Source organism: Osmia lignaria, chromosome 15 (genome assembly GCF_051020975.1).
Source record: "Osmia lignaria lignaria isolate PbOS001 chromosome 15, iyOsmLign1, whole genome shotgun sequence".
In the NCBI taxonomy this organism is placed as follows: domain Eukaryota; kingdom Metazoa; phylum Arthropoda; class Insecta; order Hymenoptera; family Megachilidae; genus Osmia; species Osmia lignaria.
The window spans coordinates 11,223,126-11,248,387 of NC_135046.1; the positions used below are offsets into that span (position 1 = coordinate 11,223,126).

General features: G+C 35.6%; 3 protein-coding genes and 3 non-coding genes across 9 annotated transcripts; 4 read left to right on the forward strand and 2 right to left on the reverse strand.

Moving 5' to 3' along the window:
- The first annotated feature begins 6,166 nt into the window (after positions 1 to 6,166).
- TRNAG-UCC (transfer RNA glycine (anticodon UCC)) lies at positions 6,167 to 6,238 on the forward strand. The gene has a single exon. It is a non-coding gene; the product is annotated as a tRNA-Gly (tRNA).
- A 91-nt stretch (positions 6,239 to 6,329) lies between these two features.
- TRNAG-UCC (transfer RNA glycine (anticodon UCC)) lies at positions 6,330 to 6,401 on the forward strand. The gene has a single exon. It is a non-coding gene; the product is annotated as a tRNA-Gly (tRNA).
- A 530-nt stretch (positions 6,402 to 6,931) lies between these two features.
- On the reverse strand, positions 6,932 to 7,003 carry TRNAE-CUC (transfer RNA glutamic acid (anticodon CUC)). Its single transcript has one exon. It is a non-coding gene; the product is annotated as a tRNA-Glu (tRNA).
- Positions 7,004 to 7,366: 363 nt separating this feature from the next.
- Positions 7,367 to 18,289, forward strand: LOC117612035 (Death-associated APAF1-related killer). 3 transcript variants are annotated; one of them, XM_034340674.2, is made up of 13 exons: positions 7,367 to 7,529; positions 8,069 to 8,317; positions 8,394 to 8,568; positions 8,924 to 9,061; positions 9,135 to 9,449; positions 9,540 to 9,775; positions 9,924 to 10,053; positions 10,130 to 11,215; positions 11,295 to 11,341; positions 11,427 to 12,303; positions 12,386 to 12,790; positions 12,863 to 16,871; positions 18,161 to 18,289. In XM_034340674.2, exons 2-12 carry the CDS (start codon positions 8,130 to 8,132, stop codon positions 13,370 to 13,372), a joined length of 4,107 nt encoding a protein of 1,368 aa, XP_034196565.2. In that variant the 5' UTR covers positions 7,367 to 7,529; positions 8,069 to 8,129; the 3' UTR covers positions 13,373 to 16,871; positions 18,161 to 18,289. The 3 variants fall into 3 exon arrangements, with proteins under 3 accessions (XP_034196565.2, XP_034196566.2, XP_034196564.2); XM_034340675.2 differs by having other exon boundaries at positions 8,924 to 9,043; positions 11,424 to 12,303; XM_034340673.2 differs by having other exon boundaries at positions 7,368 to 7,529; positions 11,424 to 12,303.
- Positions 16,787 to 18,790, forward strand: LOC117612037 (mitochondrial pyruvate carrier 2). Its single transcript, XM_076692778.1, has 4 exons — positions 16,787 to 16,871; positions 17,414 to 17,454; positions 18,161 to 18,357; positions 18,739 to 18,790. The coding sequence occupies exons 1-4, from the start codon at positions 16,787 to 16,789 to the stop codon at positions 18,788 to 18,790; spliced, it is 375 nt and encodes a 124-aa protein (XP_076548893.1).
- Positions 18,791 to 20,386: 1,596 nt separating this feature from the next.
- Positions 20,387 to 23,434, reverse strand: LOC143306093 (putative inactive tyrosine-protein kinase Wsck). 2 transcript variants are annotated; one of them, XM_076692452.1, is made up of 5 exons: positions 23,088 to 23,434; positions 22,851 to 23,005; positions 21,051 to 22,786; positions 20,885 to 20,971; positions 20,387 to 20,799 (listed from the first exon to the last, which is right to left on the reverse strand). In XM_076692452.1, exons 1-4 carry the CDS (start codon positions 23,249 to 23,251, stop codon positions 20,903 to 20,905), a joined length of 2,124 nt encoding a protein of 707 aa, XP_076548567.1. In that variant the 5' UTR covers positions 23,252 to 23,434; the 3' UTR covers positions 20,387 to 20,799; positions 20,885 to 20,902. The 2 variants fall into 2 exon arrangements, with proteins under 2 accessions (XP_076548567.1, XP_076548566.1); XM_076692451.1 differs by having other exon boundaries at positions 20,387 to 20,971; positions 23,088 to 23,433.
- Positions 23,435 to 25,262: the final 1,828 nt, after the last annotated feature.

Here is a 25,262-nt window from a genome sequence, read left to right on the forward strand (position 1 = left end):
TCGTTTTCATCGTCAGCCCGTAAATAGCTCAGCAGTAAGCAAGAGGGGAAGAAACACATGGATGTGCCGGCACGAGTTACCGTCGTTTACCGTAGTTACTATTCCCCTAGGCGTCCACCTGGTTTCATCGGGAAAGCTGACAGACATGTTCATCGATACTTCATTTTTTCCCTTCTTCGATAGAGATATTAATGTTCGACGATAACATCGTTCCTTCTTCTTTCTTCTTTATACTGACTTCTTTACGAAAATAATGAATGAATATAATTTTTATCATTTTGATGATCAGAGCGCAGTTTCTTTTTTTTTTTTTCTGAAGAGATGAATATTTGTGGGTGCTATTTTTCGTAACGGGAGACAATCCCTGGGAGAGTAGATGGTCGAAAATCGTTGGAACGAAATCGACCACCCTCGCATCGGCGACGCGTCGACAACGCACGCCGTTCTCCGAGTTATTTCAATAAAGCAAATGGAATAGGCTTCGCTGAGGTGGTATATCTTCCCATAGAATGGCACGGTGCTGGCCGATCGACGGAGGGGTGAAGCAGAGAACAGCGAGCTATGATGGAGCCGTCAGTACATCGTGATCCACGCATCATCAACATTGACGACCTCCGTCCGCTTTTTGGCCCCAGCGAAACCTGCCCCTTCTCAGAGCCATTGCGCCAGTTTACGAGCCTGCGGGGATCTGTCTCTCTTTCCGTCCTTATCCTGGTTATTGCAGTTCTATGGAACTCGTGCGATCGTCTCTTCGTTGCCGACCTCTTCGGGAACCTCAAATATCCTCTGTACACCATGACGTCACCAACTAAATCACCCTTCACGCCTTGTTACCCCGTGCCAACGTACCGTTTTACGGTTTCGCCTTGTACCGCCTGCCAATTGCCAATTGTTAATTAGCATTCTCGCGGAAGAAGGCCAACGTGCTGAGGGGTGCCTAGTCGAGGATGTACGGTGGGGAGGTTTACATGGCAGATTTGACGATCGCGCGACCGTACATCCGTCTTCGTTCGCCGTGGTACGTTCTGTACTGTAACAGATGACAATAAATATGAAACAAAAGGAATCATACAAGGACGGTATAGCGTAGAATTAATAACGGAACGAAACTTAAGTACGTTTGAAAAGTGAAAGCATGAAAACAGCAAGCATGGAGTTACTTCTTGGCAAATTAATAATTCATCGACAATTAGAGCTCCGCAGGTGGTCGGCGTAAAATGCTAGGCAGCATATGTTTGCCCTGGTGAATCATAGTGGAATTAGCATAACTAACGCGCCACGATATCATTAGCATATTCGTGTCGATAGGCGTATATAGGGATCTCGCATGTCAGCCGCTCGTCGGGCACTTCTGCCGGCGCCTCGGAACGATCATACCGGGAAACACCTTTTCCTACATTTAACCAAGCCATTTTGCATCTAATTCCCTACTTAGCCAATATTCGAGTTCGCTCATCAACTTTCACGTCGTTTATCGTTACCTCGTGTCTACATTGTATCTACCGACCTCTCCTTCATCGCGCGTTCAGATTATCAATCAACGGTTTCAGGCAAAAATTGCCGAACGAACAGAAACGACGAATATCGCAAATTTTTTCCCCGTTTTACCCGTAACGTGATCAAATTTCGGAACAAACGATCGCGTTACAATGACACTGGTTAGCACAGCGTACGAGTCAACCAATTTACCGTCCGGTGGCAATATTTTAGTAAATCGGCGAAACCAAATCGAAGCCGGACCAAAATTTAATTACCAAATTCTGAATATCGGCACGTCGACCGATGCGATGGTTCGTGTGCCGGTGAACGCGCACCAGTCCCCGCAGGGCATATCCGTTCGAGCGACCGAGTAATCGGGCTTTAATCGTCCCCCGCGTGCTCTCGATTTTGCAGAGCGCGGAACATAGAGCGAAATGGCGAGGAACGAAGCACGAGGAGAACGACTGCGAGTCGAGAGACGCGATCGGATACGTCGATCTCTCGAGCGAACGTGCATTTCGGAGGTGCTGCTACCGGCTAGCGAACGCTTCAGAGGACAGAGTGCATGCGTAATTAATGAAACCAATAAAGCCGACCGGTGGTCGGTGAAATTCGTTAAATTTAATTGGACGCAACTAATCGCGCGACGCTGCGCCGCGATCGTCGAAGGAAAGGGTGGCGTCGAACGCGTGGAACGAGGGAGGAACGGGCATTTCAAAAAATCGGGTAACGCGCGATCGTACGTGTCCCTTTTAATTGAACAAAGAACCGATTTTTCCCGTGAAACACACGCGAGATGAAGTGTAGAGGGAACGTTCCGATTAACGCGATATTTACGTCGTTTTTCGTTTAATAAGTATTTGACGCGTGTAAAACTTCGTTAATCGCGAATTTACGAGTGCAAACGTTGATCCCATTAAATTAAATTGGCATCGCGACGACGATACTAATCCGAGCGTAGAATGTCCGTACGCGTTAGGACAATTTACACGATCCCCGTGTAAATGCGAAGCTCGCGATCGACGCGTACGGATGATCGTAAATTTTTGAATTAATGCTGTATTAAGGACGAGTATCGCATCGATCGAGTACGGTTTGCGAGCGTGTACGCGGGTATCGACATTAATCTGCCTCGCGAATAACAACGTTTCACGGTTCACTCGTGCCTCGTAGAAACGAGCTTCAACGACGAACGCACACAGAGAGAAAGGGAGAGAGAGAGAGAGAGAGAGAGGAGAGAATCGTTTGGAATTCAGTCGACACTGAAATATCGCATTTCCAACTAAATCTGGCCGAATCTAATTTTACGGGACCCATGTGCATTAGCGGATTAATGCACTCTATTCCTGGTGGACCAAGCGATGAGGTGTATTTGCATGGCATTATACTTGCGCCTTCCCCTACCCTTATCCGCCTCTTCAATCCCATCTCTAATTATACGTGTAACACCGTCGCGTGTGTCCTCTTGCGCAGGTGATAATCATATTACCATCCTATCAACGTTATTGCCATTCCTGCTCGCATACCACGATCACACTATTTGAAGTGCTTAGACTAGTGGCGATCGATCAACCCCTAAGAGGTTCGAATTTACCCTCTCACGATCGGTCTGCTCTTTGAAGAGGATACGGGGATCAGAATGGTATGGTGCAGAGGATCAGATAATAGCCGACCACCTCTAGCCACCCGAATATCCTATTAAATTCAACGATATTTATTCCACTTTACTTTCTATCTCTATCTCTCTTTTTATCTCCCTTTCCGTTTGCTATGCGAACGCGAATTCCTTCTCGACGGCGGACAAACAAAACGTAAATAAATAACGACAGAAGCAGTTCAACGAACTCCGGCGTTTCGCAAGTTCCGCAGAACTTTTGCGAAACTGGTACGCGAAGAAGCTATCGCGGCCGATCCGAAAAGAAAGGAACGAATGTTAGATACGCCGTATAACTTCCGAATAATCTCGCGTTGTCGGGGCTGGATATAAATTCGCGAACGAAAAAAGGAAGAACGCGAATCTCTGTGTACCGGCTGGCTCGGCTGGAAACTTGGTTGTTTGATCGTCAGTAGTTAGAATGAGCCTGGAGGAGAGTAAATAATCCGGCTTCGTAATTCTTTCTCCGAACCGAACAATATGAACGCCGCGCGTTTTGCTCCTGTAATTAGGTGACCGGCTTATCGTACCGGTATACACGGTCTCGTACACGCGATATGCAAATTTCTTGATAAATGTATCGCGGTCTCCGCTTAAATCGCAGTGAGATCTTTCCGTAATTAAAGAATGAGCCGACGGTATTCGCGGTATCTTAATATCCTAATTTTATCGTGACGATCGTGAGATAAAATTACCGGCTCGACCGCGACGCCTTGGTTTCTGCATCGGACCCACCTCTGTCATTAGTTCGCTACAGGTGATGAGAAATATTTTCCTGCCACTTTCACCCTCTCTCGTATCGTGCCCTTCGTGTGTTTAGATTGTTACTGTAATTGCCTGGACGCACCGTACCCACGTGTTTCTCTCTTTAATTAGGAACGTGCCACCTTAATGACTGAACGCTCCTATCGATCTGTTCGCGGTTTAGTAGTTGCGTTTCGGATGGTAAAATGGTAGCGGTTCGATGTACATCTTCTGACGGCATATTTATTTACTCGCAACGGTGAATCTGCGACAAATTAATCGGGCCAATGCAAAAGTAACCAATGCACGGCTAATGCCGGCTGAGCGCGCCAAATGCTGTTTCTAACGTAATCGAATTTCCAGCTTGTCTAGCATGCAACGAGACCATACAGCGCAACCTATACGTGTCACCGTCCAACAGTCGGCTATGCTAATCGAATAATTCATTTACGCAATCTCGTATCGCGAACAATAACGACACCGGTCACCACAGCAGCCGAAATTATTCAAGAATGATTTAATCTTTCGGTGTCCATTGAATTTCTCTGTCTGCTGTTTCGAATACCTATCGAAATGAGATATGAGAATTAACAACAAAGAACACTTTGAACTTATGCGTAATGAAAGTTTTGTTTTCATCATTTTCGAGGAAAAAGAGTTTTACACAGTGGACCAATAGCTGCCGCACATACGTCTAAAGCGATTTTGTTCACTCGCTATCGGCAGGATTCAAACTTTTTTCATTTTTAGGGATCAAGCACGTTTTGTTTCAAACTTTAAGAATAAAATGCATCGGTTTGAAAGGATAATGCTGTTTAATTGGCGAACGGGGAACAATGCTCCGTCGTGTGCTCATTAAGTGCTGGCATTTAATCGCCGTTATTGCTGCAACAGACGAGATAATATACATCATTTATATAATGCATTTTCGCGTCGTATTATCGATTAAAATTGTTATCACATCATATCGTTATTAGTGATAGGAATCAAAAATCAGAGAGACTGATAGACGTTTATTGTTTTAAGCTATAAATAACAGACCTTGATCCCCCGTATTAGGCGGATGACGATAATCCTTATCACTGATTCACGATGGTGTAAAGCATTGTTCAAGTCTTATTTTTATATGCTGTTTAATTTTCTATCAATGCGCGCTTTAAAAAACGGCACTGCCGTCACCATCTGGCGGTGAGCGGGGAAAATGACGCTAAAGAAAATTACCTTTTTTCGCAATATTAGAGATTTTCACGTTGCCCCAGGGCAAGCAGAACATTTTATAGAACACAACGAATCTATGGACTAGAGATGCCTTCAGACACCTCAAGGTGAGGGTAGATCTACGTGCAGAGAGCACAGTCGGTATGATAATCGTGCCTGTTTTACCAGTTCCTCTTAAGCCTCGTACTGACCTAAGCATTTGCGCGCCGAAAACGTTCGTTCGGGCAAAAATGCTGAAGTGAGTACGGCCCGTTAATGTGTTCGCGAAGGCCCATAGCACGAAGGAACGCTTTTTGACCCCTGTATCCTCGTATTCACTAGAGCATTCGTGCGCCGAAAACGATCCGTTATGAGTTCGCAAAGGCCCTGGGCACAAACGAACGCTTTCCGACGGCTGTCGGTCCATCAAAGGATATTCGTGCGAACAATTTTACTGTGCCGGTTACTTTCTTCGGCTGTTCGCGCAAATCTTTCTACCTGGGGTACCGTAAACCTTTGTATCTGGGTTCTATGTAAAAAAGTTCTTTCTACCGTAAACCAGTGAAAAACTAGTTCACCCGGTGAAAAACTAGTTAGAGATTTACAGATAGAAGCTAGTGGACATTTTAAAAATTTTGTGCGGATGTCATCGGAAGATTTTGAATTTTTAATAAACGCTATCGGTCCCAAAATTCAAAAAAACGACACCAGATTCAGAAAAGCTGAAATGACGGTGAAAGAACGCTTAGCTATAACGCTACGTTTTTTAGCAACGGGAGATTCATATACGAGCCTTCAGTATCTGTTTAAAGTATCCAAACAATTAATATCAAAAATTGTTTCGGATTTCGAAAATCAGTTTATGACGGTTCATCAGGCCATATCATAAACTGAGTTTTTCCGAAGGGTAAATTCGACAGCGGTCGACTAACGGTACTTGACTAACATTTCCGCGACAATTCGGCAGTCGCGGTACGTGTGCACACATACGCATATACAACACATGTATAAATCGAAAAACAAGCGATTCGCAGGTATTTATTTGTAAAATACAGACCTCACATTCGCTTATAAGAAAAACAGTTCTCAACTGCGATGGTGGTGTAATGGTTAGCATAGTTGCCTTCCAAGCAGTTGATCCGGGTTCGATTCCCGGCCATCGCAGTGGATTATTTTTGTATGGAGAAATCATACTTTTACTTTAGATAACATATGTACAATTAGCGTTTTAATTTAGGAAATTGAAATCTCAACTGCGGTGGTGGTGTAATGGTCAGCATAGTTGCCTTCCAAGCAGTTGATCCGGGTTCGATTCCCGGCCACCGCAGGGGTTATTTTTTACTTCTTCTCCTATGTGGAGTAACTTGTAATTTCACAAAAGATTAAAATAATATCTTTCATTTTTCTTTTTAAATACTGAAAGCATTATAATGAAAGGAGTACAATACTCCAAGATGTTGTGGCATACTGTCGTGTCGTTTTGGGAAAAGATTTTCCGGGGCTTCGTGTTTTCAAGGACTGTATATCGTGTGCGACCGAACTCGAGGGCTGCCAGAACCTCGGTTCAGTCAGAGGAGTAGCTACCTGCTAGGGGTAATGAGGCAGGCTAGTCCTTGAGGGCCAAGGGTTATTTTCCCCCGTTCCGATTTTCCTTGAGACGACCATTCGACTCCGATGGAAAAACGGTAAAAGGTACCGGACAGTCGCCACGGGCGCTACGACGCATTACACCATCAGCGCTTTAGTAATAAATGTTATTTGTTAGCAAGTGTCTAAATCTTTACGCACCCACGTCACATCCTAAAATGTTTATAAACATTATCAACTATTGTATGTTTATTAATGCAAAAAGTAAATTTCCGATACCGGGAATCGAACCCGAGCCTCCTGGGTGAGAGCCAGGTATCCTAGCCACTAGACCATATCGGAGCCAATGAGGGATTTATTTGCTATTTTTTTCATAATTATGTTTCTTATTGTTAATATGTTTATATGTATTAAAAATTAAAATAGATCCTTTTATATATATTAGTTTTGATTCAACATGCACAAAAATTGATGAATGTGTTTCTTTGCTTTCTATTCGATACATCGTTTCGTTCTAAGTATATTTTTAACAAGTGTTTAACAATGCCACTTATCATTTTTTCAACAGTTTTCCATTTTTTTGGAGCTAAAAGTTGAATTGTTTGAAAGATAAAAGTGCCGCAAAAGTATCATATGATGGTGATAACCAATCAAAAACACGTTTTATAGGTGGATCTGGCAACAATGTCAACGGTGCTGTTTAAGGGGCATGCAGCCGATGTGGCACTGGCACTGATGCAGTTTGCTTCTCGGTGCTTCTCGGTGATATGGTGTTTGTGTTACGGTGATACGGAACGATTAGTTTTTCAAACAAAGGCCGTGTAACACGCAAAAATATTACGTGTTTTAAGCGAATTCTTTTAATACGGTAAGAGACTTTCACAGTATCTTATTATTAACACCTTTATAGAGCCACGAGATACGAGTTTGGAGTTAGTTTCAGAGTCATTGACCCCAGTACTCATCTATATTTTAAACTTCAACTGAGGGATAATAGGAACTTCATATTAAATAAGTGATATGACATTACGACGCATATAGAAAAATTGAAGCTGTCATAATCCGATTTTGTAAATAAAATAAACGAAAATGTGCCTTTTTATTAACGTTACTACATGTTTTTTTTATTAAAACTGTTTTAAGATAATATTATTATTAACAATATGGTTTTACGTTTAATTTAGCTTGATGTTTAATACATTTCATAATTTGTTATTTTTCGTATATTTTATTTAACGCAATGAAAACCATAGAAATAATTCAAATTTTATAGAATGTTTGTCAAGGTTGACATTAAAACCTTAAAGTGCTATATTCAGAAATTAGAAACTGTTTTCCATATATGTTCTCATTATCTGAAACCTGTATATCGTAATATTAAGCATTTGTATTCCATTTCTTTTGTAGCTGGCTTTGTTAATAACTATAAAACAGATAATATGACAAAGTATGTATAAACTTTACAAGAATGGATAAATTACATCAAAGTATTCTTAAACGCTTGAGGAACAGCATAGTAGCTGATATAGATGTATATAATGGTATTATACAGCCACTAAAATCAGAGTATATATTAAAGGCTCAAGATATAGCAGACATTGATGTTGCTATTTCTAAACAACAGAAAGCTGAAATTTTATTGGATATACTTCCAAAGTATGAATTCTATTCATACCATTGTAACTGCTTCTTTTAAATATGTACAGAATTCTTATTATTTTACATTTTTTAGTCGAGGCCCTTATGCCTTTGATATTTTTCGTCAAGCTTTGCAACATCACTATGACTGGTTAAGCGATGATATGGATAAACTAGAGGAAAGTGGGAAAGCATTTAATGATATAAAACATGTGGGTACACCTACCCTTCCACCGATTTCACCATTAAGTGTTATTAGAGAACAAAAGGTATAAAATGTACAGATCATTAAAATACTTGAGGCTTATAAAGTATTGCAATTCTATTAGTACTCCACTATGAATAAAAAATAAAGTTGCGTAGCTTAAACATATTTGTATTTAAATAATGTAAATTTTGTTTTAAATTTATGAGGAAATGTATAAATATATTTTAAATTTTTTATTACTGAATATACTGTACTATTTATTTTTATTGTTAAATGTAATATTTATTATTTTATGTGCATGCTTATGGAAATCAATCATGTAAGTTTGACAAGAGTTGTTAAATATTTTGTACATTGTAATGTTGGTAATTCTAAATAATTTTTACATGAATGAGATTAATGTACAATTATTACAGATGATGCAGTTGAAGTATCATTTGGAACAACTAGAACCAAATGGATATGTTGTACTTCATGGAATGAAAGGTTTTGGTAAATCGTGCCTAACAGCTAGTACACTAAAAGATACTAAATTTGTAAGAAATTTATTTTATGTAAGTTTTTACTTAAAACTTGTATTTGAAAAGCATTGAACTGTCGTATGAAGAACTTATGTATTCCTTTCAGAATGAAGTATATTGGATAAAATTTGGGTATGAACGTCCAGTTGACGAGGAAATATTAATTCAATTAAATAGACTTTATCATCTGGTTAAAAATATAGAAATACTGCCAGGATCATTGAAACCAGAACCTTTAAGAGATTCACTTATTCATTTTTTGAAACATCATTTCAGTAGAGAAAAGCATTCCCTTGCTTTATTAATTTTGGATGATGTTTGTGACAAAAAAATAATTGATGCATTTGATTTTGAATGTAAAACTTTGGTAATTACAGCTAATCTTGATGTTGTATGGGAAAAGAGACCTTCTGTAATTCAGGTGAAGTAAAATTCTTTTACTTACATTTTTCCTTTTTTACTCCATCAAATTCATATATTTGATAAAGGTGAAAAAAATACCTATTTGCAGATGAATGATGGGTTTACTGAAGCAGAAACCTTAGGTCTTTTTGCTAAAGTGTTGGAGACAGAAGTAGATAAGCTTCCTTTGGAAGCAAAACGAATTCACGAAGAATGTAAAGGAATGCCTTTATTAATAGCTATGTTTTCTGCTCAATTTGAAGAATTTAAACATGACATGAAGCTAAGATCAGATAGATGGAAATATTATTTAAATTCCTTGAGGAATAAAGATGAAAAGAATCGGTAATATTATAAGCATATTGATCTTTTATATAGACGTGCAAAAATCTGAAAATATCGGATCAGATCGAAAATTTTCCTTTCGAGATTGAATCGGATGGTCACAGTACTTTGCTATTTTAAAATATAATATATATTTTATGTTTTTTAGCGTGATTAAAAGGTTCTTGGAAAAGCAAGAAGCAATTTTTAATATGTGTATAGAACAGTTACCTATTGAAATGAGGAAACATTATGAAGAATTAGTAATTTTTAGAGAAGATGTAAATATAACCCCCCAGGTAAGATAGGGTGACCGTTAAACTATATAATATCATACATGTAATATGTATACATTATACATATTTTATTATATAGACTTTGGAAGTTCTTTGGGGAGGACCTCCATTTCAAGTTGAAGAAATGATGCTTGACTTATGTCATAAGTCACTAGCAGCTAAACAATGGAATGATGAATTACGTAGCTACATCTATGGTGTTCATGACTTATTACTTTGTCATCTTCGGAAAAAAATTTCACAAGATGAATTTGTACAAATGCACAAATCATTGATCGATAAGTATCGCAGATATTGTAACGATGATTTTTCGAAGCTTCCCGCGGACAATTATAGTTATTCATACATTGGATATCATTTAGAACAAGCTCAATTGTATGATGAATTTCCAAAGATATATTTTAATTTTGATTTTATTCAAGCAACAATAATTCACAGTGGTTTGAGCAACTTATTGATTGATTTAGATAACTACAGAAGATACATTACTAAGAACTATGATACAGAGTATGAAACACGCTTTATCGATTTAGAAAAGTTCTTAGAGGAACAAGCGAGCATTATCGCAGAACATAGACATAAAAAATGCTTGGATATAGTACAAATTGCTATGAATCATCCTTATGAAGGATATATAAGAGATACTGCTATTAAACTTGCACGAGAGAGATTGAAATATTTATATGTATTTCACGACAAAAAGTTGCGGCAAATGGATGTACCATTGAGTGAAGAAATGTCCACGGAAATACATACTTCTTGTTTTGCATGTGATCCAGATTTAATTCTAATTGGAAGTAGAAACGGTGATATATTTTTATGGAATAGCATTTACAAAAGACAAGAAGTGTTCAGTGGGCATGATAGAACATGTAGCATAAAAAAGATTGTTGTATCTACTACGGGAGACTGTTTTTTATCATTGGACGATCTTGGAATAGTAAAACTATTTAGGCTTTCTGAAGATAAAAGTAACGAACAGAATCATATTGGTCCATTGAGTCCTAGACAAAAACAAACCTTTTGGAGTGGAATTTTTTCGAGTAAAGTTCCTCACGATGATAGTTCGGTAATGTTTCATGTTGCTGGGGAAATTATATTGGATATGACATTTACGCATGATAGCAATTACATTGCAGCTTGCACAAACAAGGGTACAATTAGGGTATGCACGATTAATTCTTGTAAATATACTTTCGATTAAAAAACAAAAAAGCAATAATATATGTACATTTTTTTTTTAGGTTTGGGATCATTATGGAAATATGTTATCAGATTATAATCCACACAGGTACATTTTCTTAATTCTATTATTTAAGCACTACGACTCCTATTTTTACGATCTTCATTTTTATTTTTTTTTATTTTTATAGTAGCAATTATTTTAAAAGTATAGCATTTACAACTGGAAGTAACTTGCTTCATGTAATGGATGAAATACATGGTGCTCTGATATCATACGATAAATATGGTGAAGAATATAAATACTTATCACAGTATAATCTAGATTTACAAAAGAAGAAAGTCATTTTTTTCCGTAATGTACCAAAACAAAATGATTCCTTATTTATTGTTACCGAAGATAAAGCTATACATGTAAAATGGTGCAGATCAAGCAATAGTCATATGCATAGTTACAATAAACAAATACGAGCAAATGTTGAAAGTGGAAAAACTATTTACGTTTGTGCTGCAATAACCAATGATGGCCAGTATTTAGTTTTAGCCGATTCCGATGGTTTTGTAAATATATGGAATACTAATGCTGCATACCAATTAATAGCTACTTACAAAAGCCGTGTATCTTCTTTGGATACGTATTGGTTAAAAGAAGAAGGGTACCACATTATTTGTGGTAGCGAAAATCGGTTACTTCGTAAGTGGAAATTGCCAGTAGAAGGAACTTGTGAAGCGAGAAGAAAACCTCTATTTGATGCAGCATTTCAGAAGCATCATGGTAAAGCAGATACTCTTGTTATAGAAACGCCTTTAAACACTATTGCCATATTAGTTGATGATAAAATAATAGCAGAAACAAAACGAATCGACGGGAAACTAAATAATTTATTTATTTCACCTAATGGAGAAAAAATAGTTTGCCTTACTGACAAAGGCATTGTTAATTTATTCGATATAAAAACTGCAGAAGGCAGGCCTGTATTAAATTTTTCATCGAATATAGAATTAATCAAAGTTTTAGACCTAGAAACTGGTAGCATACTCATTTGTAGAGGAACCGATGATAATTTACGGGTAAATTCAGAAAAGATCTCATTAAATTAGTGACTTAAGGAATTTGATAATATTTTAATAACATATATTTCATTATTCGTAGATATGGGAGAGCACAAAATTGTCATATTTAATTGATAATGCAGGATGTGTTATTTCAATTCATAATGTAGATGGAAAATATGTGTTAACGGTGACACGAAATGGTATAATAACACTTTGGAACGTCAATGGTACAAGTTGGTTACGAGTGGACAGAGTAACCATTGGTAATTCAGATATAGTCGCTACATTTAGTTGTTTGAGCCAACAGAAAAATTTTCTAGCAGTGTTAAATGAAAATGGAGAAGTAGTCTTATATAAACTACAAGAAGATACAATAACATTACCGACATGTATAAAAGTAACGGAATATTTTAGAAAAAATTATGCTCAGAAACTAACATGTTGTGAAATATCCCAACACGAAAAGTATTTAGCTATTGGTTTCGAAAACGGAGATATTTCTGTAAGTTTTCGTTGTGAATTAATCAATTTTCTAAATACATTATTAATATCAGTGTCTTCTATTAATTTTCAGGTTATTGATACAACGCTGCAAGATGAAATACGTAAATTACGTTTTCATACAAATTCTGTTTCTCAGCTATGCTGGGCCCCTTCTGAAATTGGTGTTCCAATTTTGCTATCTGTAAACTCGGATGAATTAGTTTGGTGGAATATTGCTCTGTCTATGTATATAAAAAAACCAAAAAGAAGACTTCGAATAAATCGTAGCATTAGTACTCCGGCTACGAATAATAATGCAACATTCAGCTTACATATGTCTGCTAGTCAAAGTGCAGATTCAAATATGTATAGTATGCAGTGCCAGCAACAGGATAAGGGTATCATGAATGGTGTACACAAGTTAAGTCAGTTTTGGAAATCCAAAGAAGGTAAAGATAATACACAACCAGCTTTATTAGCCGTTGTTGAATTACCTTCAAATTTTCTTGCAAAAGTATGCATATCTACAGATTTTACAAAGTTTGTTACAGTTGACATATATGGGTCTGTTAGTACATTTACATTATGCGGATGTGATTAATAACTACTTTAATTTGGAGATTGTATTTTATAGTAGAATATTGCAAAGGTGCAATAGATACAAATATTATCGGAAATAAGTAATGTGTTATAAATATTTCACTTGTGATTATTAAAACGTGAAAGTTACTTTTAAACTCGATATATGGTAGATATGATTACTTTAGCAAAATGAAAGATTTTATAAATAATGAAAGAGAAGTATGTATCTATGATGCCGTAAACTGACGGTTATGGGATCGAATACGTTGAAGTATGAGTAACTTTTTATACAATTTTTATATTGACTGATGCTCAAGACTATAAACGAGAAATAGGTACATTTCTTAACAATAAGCCTAACACTACTGCCACTTGCATTTATCTGAAATTATTGGATCTCTTAGTCGTAAAACTATAGTTTTATGTATACATAAACCTATTTTGACTGTTCTTTTGTATTATCATTTTTCACATACAGTAAGAGTTTTAAAATTTTGAGAGCATTTACATTTTTTGAAATATATACATTTATACCGTGAAACAAGTCAAACAACTAAACGTATTTCATACATTTCTCTCTACAACTTTGTACAAATGTTTATTTTTTTTTATTCACATTAGATAATTACAGTTTAATTTAATATTTGATGATATATACATTTATAAGTATATGTTTGATCCGTAAGTATTACTGCAATATAGAATATACATATTTTAGTGCTATACATATGTATAGATAAATTTTCTAAATATCAGTAATTGTTTTATCACGTAAATTACCACAAAAATTATTCACTTCATGATTTTGAAAGTTATAAATTTTATTCGAAATATTATACGGCCGGTGGGATGGTTGAGGTATTCAAATTAGATAACTATTAAAATTCTATAATTAAGAAATTTATTATTTCCTATTTTGATACTATACTATTTTATATTTCATAAAAAAATGAGATAATCAATTTGTAAATATAATAAAAAATATAAAAAATAATTTGATTTTTGTTTCTATACTAATATATTTGTAGAATGGATTTGATACAATACGTAGTATTTATAATGAATTTAAATACCTTAATCGTGTTTAATTTGATACTTGGATAAAGTAGAAAATTTTAATATTAAAATTTGCATGGCAATGTTATAAAATTGCTATATTGATTGTTAAAAATTAGGGAATTGTGAGCAACTTCCATATCTTTAACTTTCGTCCGTTTTTTCGAACTGTAAAGTTAATAATATTTTCTATTGTTACTTTATACCATGTGCCTTAAATGGGTGATATACATATAAGTATAAACGGGAAAAAAATAATTCGTTTATAAATTGTGTTGCAAGTTTAACATATTTGTATATTTTAATGGTACATTTAACTCTGTTTAACACGTCAAACGCCCGGTCTGTTTTCCTTGCCGTTCCGTTTAGGCCAGTGATTTCCAACCTGGGAGGCGTCAAAATATGAAAGTTTTTATTAAAGTCTTTATTATTTAAAACATGTCTGTATTGTTATATCTATTACGAAAATAAAAGGCAGGGAGGCCCGGAAAAAATTTCGTTTGGTCCTTGAGGATCGGCGGGGACCGAGCGTTTAACGTGTTAAGATAAGGTAATTTACGTTGCGCGTTTATTTTATATATATCAAGTATAAAAACCGAAAAAATGTCAGTATGTTGTAACAAAAAGTAAACGACTGTACTTTGATCGATCAAATCATAACTACTTAATAGACTTAATCAGCCTACTTTTTTGCGTGTTTTATCGCGCTGTCTGGATTTCTTCGGTGTTTTCTTTTACTATAATTTCATTTATAATATACTGCTAAATGTTTCAACGAGACAAAGGCTTTAAGCTACAACGGAACAATAATGTGTTAATGTGTTACAAATATTTTCGACATGTCTATGTACAACTATTTCGTAAAAAAGAAAAAAGAAAAAGTTGAAAAAAAAAAATGATTTTCAAAACAGCATTGTATATACATATTGGCATGTATTTTATGCATCTAATCAGAAATACATGGTCGTATATAAACGTTCAGGTGTTTATCGATTTTGTGATAGAAGTATTTGTTAACTGTGGTGCAATTTGTGAGGGATGCGAACAATATCGCTGACCATGAGTGGGCCGGAGCGCAATATTTGTTCGGTTAACACTAGGTTTACGGGACGCGTCAATTTTGACGCTTTTCCGTAGAGATAGGTATATAAGAAATGTCCGTAAACCCAGTATTAAAGCAACATTTGCATTCTCTCTTTCGTCGAGCTCAATTTTCGATAGCATTTACTGTATTATTAGCGACATCGTGTATATTATTTCGTGTTAAAAAAAGAAAGTGTATTCATTTTAATGTAAATAAAATTGTGTAAATACGCATTCACGCTTCATTCCCACGAGATCAATGGACTGTACCGGAATTGCGTGCGCTAAGATCGTGTGTTCCGTAATGTTCTGTACAGTAGCTACACGTGGTTAATACATTAATAGAATAGAATGAGCGTGCGACGTACGAGTTGGCACTGAACAAACTATCCAATTTTGTTCTCTAGGCCAATGTCGATCGCTATAGTGCCGTGTGTATATCGCTAATACATCATTGGTAAACTTGAGCGATCGATTTCGTTATCGTATGCTGGAAGTTTCCTTTTGTCGAAACTTATGTTGGTACAATAGTTGGCGTCAAAAATACACTCTGTAATCGAGGCATGCGTATAAAGATCACGTTGAAAATTTAACGGTAATATTTAATCAAAAAATACCGTCGTAGATAATACATGTAATTGAATGAAATTAAAAGTATTAGATACCACGATTCGCTGATTGCGATCTTATCTCTAAGTATACAGATCTTTTGTATCACTTCCGTGAAAATATTTCGCAAACACAGTCGCGTGATAAACTTAATTTACTGATAAAGTAACACCGTACTACTATTTTGTATAAACGTATCTCATAGCATTACTTTCTTTTCTATAATTATGTAATTGAACGAATTTAAACGCGAATCATGTTTCTTTATTGAATTACGGTTGATAATTGTCAGGGATTTATACATACATCATAAGTAATTGAATTTTAATTATCGCTATTATTTGTCATTATCAATCGATAGAGAAAAATGTTCCTCGTTTAACGAGATCCGAAATAATGTAGAGTAACTTTGTGTGCGTGTTGGTATAGATTCAAAGCAACAGATATCGTATACACGAGCGGTTTCGACCCAGGAAATATCTGGGGGGGAAAAGAGAGAACTGAGCACCCGTGAGGCAAGCACGACTACCAATCGTTGCACTTCGTGTTATTCAGTCTCAGTGCGCGGATCGTCGTACCGCTTGTCATTTACACGTTCACTCGTTCTGTTAACAGACCTTTGAACACTTGACATAAAATATAATTTTCCTTCTCGCATCCTCAACGTGTGAACGTGTGAAAAACAATGTCGGTCGTTTATAGAAACACGATGAACGCCATTGGCAAGATCGTGCCTAAGAAGGTTCAACCACTGTGGAATCACCCTGCTGGTTAGTAAGTCATTCAAGATTTTTCAAATACATAGTGACACGTGCCAGGGACATATGCGTTTATACTACTGGAAAACATGCGTTCGGACGGGCAAAAAAGCATCCTCGTAACGTCTTACGTCCTACAGGCATCTACTTTTTTCTCATCTGCTGTAGTGTAATGCTACGAATGCGGATGGACTTGACCGCCGTTAATGCGTGTACACATGTAGATCAATGTCATCCTCGCGACGAAGTTGTCCTACATTTTAAAATGTGTATTTTTACGTGGTTTTTGAATCACGCAAACCTTGTAATGTCAATGGATTCAAGGTATTCACGATAACGAATTGATATTCCCTAACTAAACAGATGTCATTGATTAAACAACGTTTTCTAAAATTCAAATCTTTTTGAACACGCTCGAATAAGAATCGTAAAATTCGAATAAATTAAAAAATAATTGATCATCGTAATAATTTGAATAATTGGTATCGCGTACAATAATCAAATTATTAAAAAACGTACGTAATGGTAGCATCGACCTATTTTTTCCCTTTCAGGTCCGCAGACTATATTCTTTTGGGCACCGATTTGTAAATGGGTCAGTAATACATTTGCAGTTTTAACGTCACGTTGTCATTTCATATTCGTTTCATAACAACGCCGTGCAATATCATTATTACGGATACGAACGATTGCGTATTAAAATTCTAATCTGTCGCGTGTGTGTAATACTTAGCCAGCATATAAACGAGTAAATTTTATAACTGGCTAGTCAAAACGCGAACTTTGCATAGCTGGCTGCAGCAAACACGTTACAGAAATATTTTCTCGACCGCTAGGAAGTTGCATCCGCATGGACTTGATCCAAATGCGTTATTAAAGCTCGTCACAGTGACTCTTACGAAAGATACGACAAATGCTATTACTGCGATCACCTTTGATAATTCCGTAATGGTTTTATATTTCGTAACGATGCAGAAAGTCAATAGTGTCGCATCCGTACTTCCGGTCTGACGAGGTCTGTGAGCAAATAAGAATTTCTGGGCGTAATTTGAAAAAAAAAAAAAAAGAATATCTGAAAATAACTGAAAATCGTTTGCAAGCATGCCTGTAACAAATCGCGGTCGATTTAGCAGAAAATAGGTCAGCCTTTCAAAGCAAATCGTCAGAATGCGGCCCACATTGTTGACCCTTTCATTATCCGTCTCTCTTACGTCAAAGCACTCGTTACGTTCGTGCTCTCTTTTGTTCATACTTTTCAAACGCGCCGTTTAGTATCCTTACATAAAGTTTGCAAATTACAGGGCCTTGTAATAGCTGGCCTCAGTGATCTTAAGAGGCCAGCAAATCAACTGTCCGTTAAACAGTCAGGTTCCCTGTTCGTCACCGGCTTGATCTGGACCAGATACTCGTTAGCGATCACTCCGAAAAATTGGAGCCTCTTCAGCGTGAACTTCTTCGTCGCGTTGACGTCCTTGTATCAAATTGGACGCGCGATAATGTAAGTTTTTCTACGGTATTACGTAAAAACTTTCGAACTTTGTCCGTGTTATATGTATTCGAATTTATTCGTCGAATTATGTAAATGATTATTGCAAAAACGATAAGCGGTAACGTTGTATCAAAGGGAAATAATCATGGAGTAACCCGACACGGAAAGTTTAATCAAATTCTTTCTCGTCTGTCCGAACGGGTTCGATGTATTATTTATCACGAACACATTCGAATATATACTTTTTGTTAAGCAAGTCATATTTCTGCGTTGAAATAATGAAATTGTTTTTTCAAATTGCCTTGTAATAACATATGTACATATACGAAGAAAAGTATTATGTTTAGAGGGATTTGCATTAAATTTGCATTAAATTTGTTCTGGTTTTAGGTACCAACGTGAACAGGAGGCTTTAAAAGCAGCATCGTCGGAAGAGAAATAGTGATAGTATTTCTAATATATACACATTCCTAGGGGTGGAGATATATAAATGTATATGGATAGGAATATTAGGAATTTTTGATTGACTTGCGAAACACCGTTAACTATTATTATGTAACTACAAAGAAAGACAGCCAAAAAAAATGACGCAAGTTCATAATCATCACTGAATGTGAACTTCAAGTGATTATGAAAGTTTCGTAGTGCGACTGTAAATACTTCAGTTCAAGTAAATGTACATTATTTATAGTAGGAATTCATCAGACCACAAGCAATCGTGTAAAGCATCATAAGTTAAGTAATTATAGGATATAAACAATAAGCAATCGTATAAATCATGGATAAAAATCGGCATAAAAAAATTCTCAGTTACTAATGCTTAGGAAACGTTAAATGCTAAAAATAATACATCAATGTTTAACGAAAAACAGAAAGAGAAATACTGAAGTTGTATTAATATTAAGGAAATTTAGAAACACCAAAGAACAGCAATATCATGAAAACTCTGAATTTCTAAAATAAACATAAACTATTCGTGCTAAGCTGTGATATCGAACGAAAGGTGCTGTTCGTATCTTTATTCCGCTAGCAATGCATCAATTCTAAATCCTAGACTAAGTACAAATGTACCAGCAAAATATTTATATAGCATGATTCCTAAAGTCAGTACAACATTCATTGGCACGTATGATCAGCTAGGACACCAACTGATAACACAGCATTCTGTAGGAATAATATATCATATTTAAATAGGTACACTTATCTACGTACAAATCTACCTCTAAGTAATAACGTACAATGTTCGTTTCAACAATTTGCAACACTGATGCTGAAGAATTCGAAAAAGTAGGATATGTATGTACAAATTATATACCGAGTTCGATGATGTTCTAACTGCCTTGTATAGATTTAATAAAGTAATATATTTTTCTAATATGTAGTTAAAATAACATTTCCTATTGTTTTATTATCGTAAAATATAGTACTTTAAATCCGGTTTAAAATATAGCGCTAAATTATAATAAATTGCAATTTAATTACAAAATTAAATTGCCGCTAAAATGTTGCAAATTCCACTATAGCGCTATCTATAAAAAAACGGCAGAAACTACTCGACAACTTACCGATCGATTCTCCGAAAAGAAGGAACACTAGCGCTACTTGTCGGGAAATGATTGAAGAAAAGTTGGCGCGAAATATGTATATGTACATACATATATGCGTAGTTTTGTACTGGAAAATATGTATATGAATTATTTTGTCATCATATTTGCAGTAATTATACTTGGAATTTTATGTATAGTTTCTAAAATTTCAGTTTTATTATGCTATTAGAATTCAAAAGGCGTTGGATTATTATAGTACATTATTTTGATTTGTGTAATAGTTATTACAGAATAAAACGTTTTACGATTATAAAATTATACGGCAATATTTATAATGTACTTATACTTAATTAAGGTATTAATTAACACTAAAATATTATATAATATAGAACACATACATTTATGTTTAAGTACAAAATAACAATTTGAATACTGATAAGAGATGAAATACTATAAAATTTGTATAAAAAAAATTAAAATTATAAATTTTATAAATCCATGAAAAAATTTAAAATAACTCTTATTTCCTAAACAACTTAATTTAAAAGAATCAGTTGTTACCATACAAAAAATCTTTCTACTTAGAGTAATTTCTATTTAATAGTTTCTTTTATTTTTGTAACTTTTATAGTATTGGAAATAATTGAATCTATACTGGTCCATCTTATACCTTTTCCTCATTATGAATGAAGTGATCATATATGTACGATAATGATTACGAAATTTATATTATACAAACATCGTATCTTTTATTAATCTTATTTTATATGGACGGAAAGTGATCGTAATATTTGTATAATATAAAGGTTTATAAAAAAGATATAAAAATATTAAAAAATCTACAATCTCAAAAAAAATCTTGTGTTCTGTAGTTTACATAAAAAATGGTAACTGCACAGACTATCTAAAAGTAAAATTTAAAGATACTTGGTAAGATTATTATGTACAGTATATAATAAAGATCACATAAATGCAATAAAAATACGAACACTTGTTTACAATCAACATTAGTTTAATTCTAGTTCTGGAATGTATGGTTCTGTGATTGCTGTGATTGGACAAATACTTAAAGTTTCCTGAAAGTGCAAAACAGAGTGATAAATACATTAAATATTTTATCTTTACGACAATAAAATAGAAATGTACAGTATTTACCAATCTTGTAAGTTCTGAAAATGTTGGCCTCTCTTGAGTTGCTACTTGCCAACAAGATGACATAACTTCATAAAGTGGATCAGGAGTATCTTGTAATTGCGGTAATCTAACTCCTTGCTCAACTACTTCTTCTACTTCACTGTCAAGTAAAAGATTAGAATATGGTGTACCACCCATACTAAGCATTTCCCATAAAAGTACACCAAAAGACCAAACTACTCCTGGTTGGTGTCTTTTCTTGTTACCAAGGCATTCAACAGCAGTCCATCGTGTATACTTTGTATCTTCCAAAGCATATTTAGAAATTCCATGACCCATTAACTTAGGTGTCCAATCAGTGCAAAGACCTACACTTCTTGCACAAAGATGCTCGTGTACAATTTTATAATTTTCAAGATGTTGCAAAGCTGATGCTATCATAGATCCTATAGGTAGAATATGATTAACTGGAAATACATTCCCAGATCTCGTAGCTATCAATCGGCTTTTTAATGTTTGAAGTGGCAATTCTAGTACAACATACAATGTATCTTGTGTTTCACAAGTTCCCACAAGGTCTGCAAGATATTTCATAGGAGATGCTTTGATACAAACATCCAATTCTCGTAACATATTTCTTTTATCAGCTGCTTTTAATAATTTATCAGCTATATTATGAATTGCAACGGTATAAGTTTTTCCATCTTTTTCAACTGTACCTGTGTGAACAGTACCAAATCGTCCTCTACGTATTATAGTGTCATTAATGTTCATCGCATTTTGCGATATAGTCCAAACTTTTTTTTTTAATTCTTGATAATGATTTATCCTTTCGGGTACATCTTCTGGAATGTACGCTAAATTATCTACTTCATACAGTGGTCCTTGCAATGTAAGCTCTTGCTGTTCAGGAAGTTTTCTCATACGAAATTTTTCATGACGTTGTCGCAAAACAAAATATGATACGATTAAGACGATAAGTAATGCTCCTAAAAGACCGATTGCAACGCAAAGCGTAATTGTTGTGGAATCTATTTTACTATTTCTGTTTCCATTACTTGTCAAATTACTGATTAAACTTGAATAAGCAAATTGTACTTCTCTTTGAAATTTGGAGATTACCGCTAAACCTATTTGAGGAATTGTTTCAGAATTTAGAGGCACGTTATAATATCCTCCAATCATTTTACCATCCCCAACGATAAATTTTTTATATTTATAAAATTCAGAGGCTTCAAATTCTCCGGTAATATAGTATCCTAAACCTTGCTGCACTGATCTTTCATAATTGTTATAAGTGACATTAGGACCTGATGGAGGTATTATACCAGGTTGAACAACAAATACCTGATATGCACTAATAGGTCCATATTCGCTACTTCCTTCTGTTAGTAAAACAGTTACAGTAGTACTTGTTCGTTCTATTACTTTTGGCATTGTTGGTTGATTAGGTGGACCTATTAATGTCCATCCTGAAATATATACAGGCTCGCTATCTGCTTGAGTATTTGTAGCAATGATTGATATATTATATTTTGTGCCTGGTTGCAGATTTTGCAAAAGAGTATTGTTTGAAGCACCTCCTTGTATTTGACTTTCTATAGGTGGTATTGGATTTGATGAAAATGTTTGAATCACTATTGCCTTTAAAGTATAAGATGTAATATTTCCATTAGGTATGTCAGGTGGTTCCCAGGTAATATGTAAGTTATTATATCCATTGTGAGTTATTTGGGCACTTCTTGGTGGACTAGGACCTAAATATTTAATTAATGTAATTAATAAATAAATGCTGTTACTATGAGCTTTTCATAAATGTACCTTTATGTCCACTGGAATAAATACTCATAGCATCTTGGCTACCACAATAATTACTTGGATCAGCTGAACAAGGAACAACACATGAAGTAGATAATCCTTTTCTACCATACTTGCTACCACAAAAACATTGTTGACCATTCATTAACCCAGCAAACCTATGAATCATTAGTAAATAGTAAGTACACATTTATTTGATATTAGAAGCATAAACATTTATAAATAATATTTCCATCTTACATATAATAATGTGAACGGCACTCTTTGATACAATCTGCTGGCACAGTAGCATGATTTAATATCCGGGTTGGTAAATCAGGATCTAATACTGAACTTTGAAAACAACCCTCATATTTTTGACTAAGTATATTGTGAAAGAAGGAAAAAACTAACAATATTAGCATTGTGTATTGTATTGTAATTTTAACGTTGTATCTGCGATTTGATTGTTATTAATATCACTACTTCTAAGATGCAATGACACAATATTCTTTTCGAATAGTTTACATCTGAATCAATAAACGAATGATGTCACTATGATTCAAATGAAAAAAAAAGGTTAACTGTATAATCAATTGCATTGCTTTCGATTATGAAGGAATAATAGTAATATTTTTGATTTTTCATCATTTTTTGCTTTCAAAAAGTATGATGAATCTTTGTAAACTGTAGCAAATATCAAAACAGTGAGAAATATATTTTACGGGTGTGGTATCATTCATCTATATATATACAGGGTGTCCCGTAACTCCTGTAACTCCCGGAAATGGGAGGTTGATGGGGTGATTAGCACAACATTTTCCATCTCCATTGGTATCAAGGAAAGCGTGTGATAAATGTTACATAGTCTTAAATTAAGAACAATGTGGAATTATTCGTTATTCGTAAATAATAAATGCGTTTGTTCACGACCACGACCGAGCGCGGCTGAAAGCCAACGCTCTCGTGGTTCAGCCCGTGCTAAAGGCGCGCTCTGAGTGACCAATGTTTTTCGTTAATAACTCAAAAACGAAGCGTCAAACGATATTTTAGTAAAGGAAAATGTTGTTCAGAATCACCCCAGCAACCCCCCATTTCCGGGAGTTACAGGAGTTACGGGTCACCCTGTATACGTATTTAGGGGCCACGCGAGATGCGATTGTGCGGGCACCACACTAATGTCAATGAATAAATAAAACACAAGATGGAATGATTACGTTGTTATCCTTTTTATTATCAAAGACTCGCGATATCAAAGATGGCGATGGAAGTAGGAAAGACGCGTGTCTTTTACTTCCGATCGCATTGCCAGAAAAGTACAGAGTGAGTAAAGGGAAAAATAGGGGTGCGTTGAAGCGAGGGCGTCAGGCCCCGAGCACCCTAGAAAAGAGGGCGCCACAGCTACTCCCCCCCCAGGAACCATCGCTGGAAGCGAGGGGGACGAAATTCCTCTCATTGTTAGTGTATTTCGTTTGTAAATCATTTGTGATTGATTGTGAGGCTATTTTTAACGTTTGTGACAAATTAGTTCTTATATAATTAGCAATTTTATTTCAATCATGATGTGAGCTTTTTAGTAATTGTTTATAACAAACAGATTTTGCGATAACTGATAACTGTAATTGATTGGAAATCGTTCGTGATTAACAAATATATCATTTTCATTGTTTGTGAGTGAATAATTTCTTAATTGTTTACAAGTTTGTTTTATAATAAATAATTGTAATGCGCATGCACTACAGATCCGGTCGTACCCATCACTACCTCGAACAAGTGAGTCTCACGATTTGTTCGTTTTTAGGTCTTATATTTCGCTAGATCCGGTCGTACCCATCACTATCCCGAACAAGTGAGTTTCACGATTTATTCGTTTTTAGGTCTTATATTTCGCTATTTGCTTCGGGGTCCCTGACACCCCGGTGGCAGAATATCGACATGCAGCGTCACCCGTACCTCGGGGTCTCAGATACCCCGAATGCCGAACTGTCGGTAAACAGAGTGTCATCGATGCTTCGGGGTCCTTAACACCCCGCTTGCGAAAATGTATGCAAACAGTGTCACCAGTGCTTCGGGGTTCCTGACACCCCAAGATGATATCATGTCGGTATCCAGAGATACAGTAAAACCTGGATAAATGCAACGAAAGAATGCTTGGATAAGTGCAACATCGCTATCCCCTCCACTTGGGGGGATCCCCCTAGACGAACCGAGCCGCTCGACGAGGTTGGTTCTTCTCATAATGACGCTAGATCCTCGATAAAATCACTAGAATAAGGGTGAAGAATGTAAAAATAAAGGAGCATTTTCATATTCAAAACTATGAAATTTTTTATTTTCGTCACAGCCGACTATTAGAGTCAGCTGTGATGTAATATAAATAATAATTTCTTTTATTTCTTGACATAATTCAATCGATTTTTTAAGTCTTAATTAGAC

Coding starts and splice junctions, on each gene's coding strand:
- LOC117612035 (XM_034340673.2), top strand. CDS start 8,130: ATGGATAAATTACATCAAAGTATTCTTAAACGCTTGAGGAACAGCATA. Junction 9,450..9,539: donor AGAGACCTTCTGTAATTCAG/GTGAAGTAAAAT, acceptor ACCTATTTGCAG/ATGAATGATGGGTTTACTGA. Junction 11,216..11,294: donor CAAACAAGGGTACAATTAGG/GTATGCACGATT, acceptor TTTTTTTTTTAG/GTTTGGGATCATTATGGAAA.
- LOC117612037 (XM_076692778.1), top strand. CDS start 16,787: ATGTCGGTCGTTTATAGAAACACGATGAACGCCATTGGCAAGATCGTG. Junction 16,872..17,413: donor ACTGTGGAATCACCCTGCTG/GTTAGTAAGTCA, acceptor TTTCCCTTTCAG/GTCCGCAGACTATATTCTTT. Junction 18,358..18,738: donor CAAATTGGACGCGCGATAAT/GTAAGTTTTTCT, acceptor TTCTGGTTTTAG/GTACCAACGTGAACAGGAGG.
- LOC143306093 (XM_076692452.1), bottom strand. CDS start 23,251: ATGCTAATATTGTTAGTTTTTTCCTTCTTTCACAATATACTTAGTCAA. Junction 23,006..23,087: donor TGCCGTTCACATTATTATAT/GTAAGATGGAAA, acceptor AATGATTCATAG/GTTTGCTGGGTTAATGAATG. Junction 20,972..21,050: donor TTTCAGAACTTACAAGATTG/GTAAATACTGTA, acceptor TTGCACTTTCAG/GAAACTTTAAGTATTTGTCC.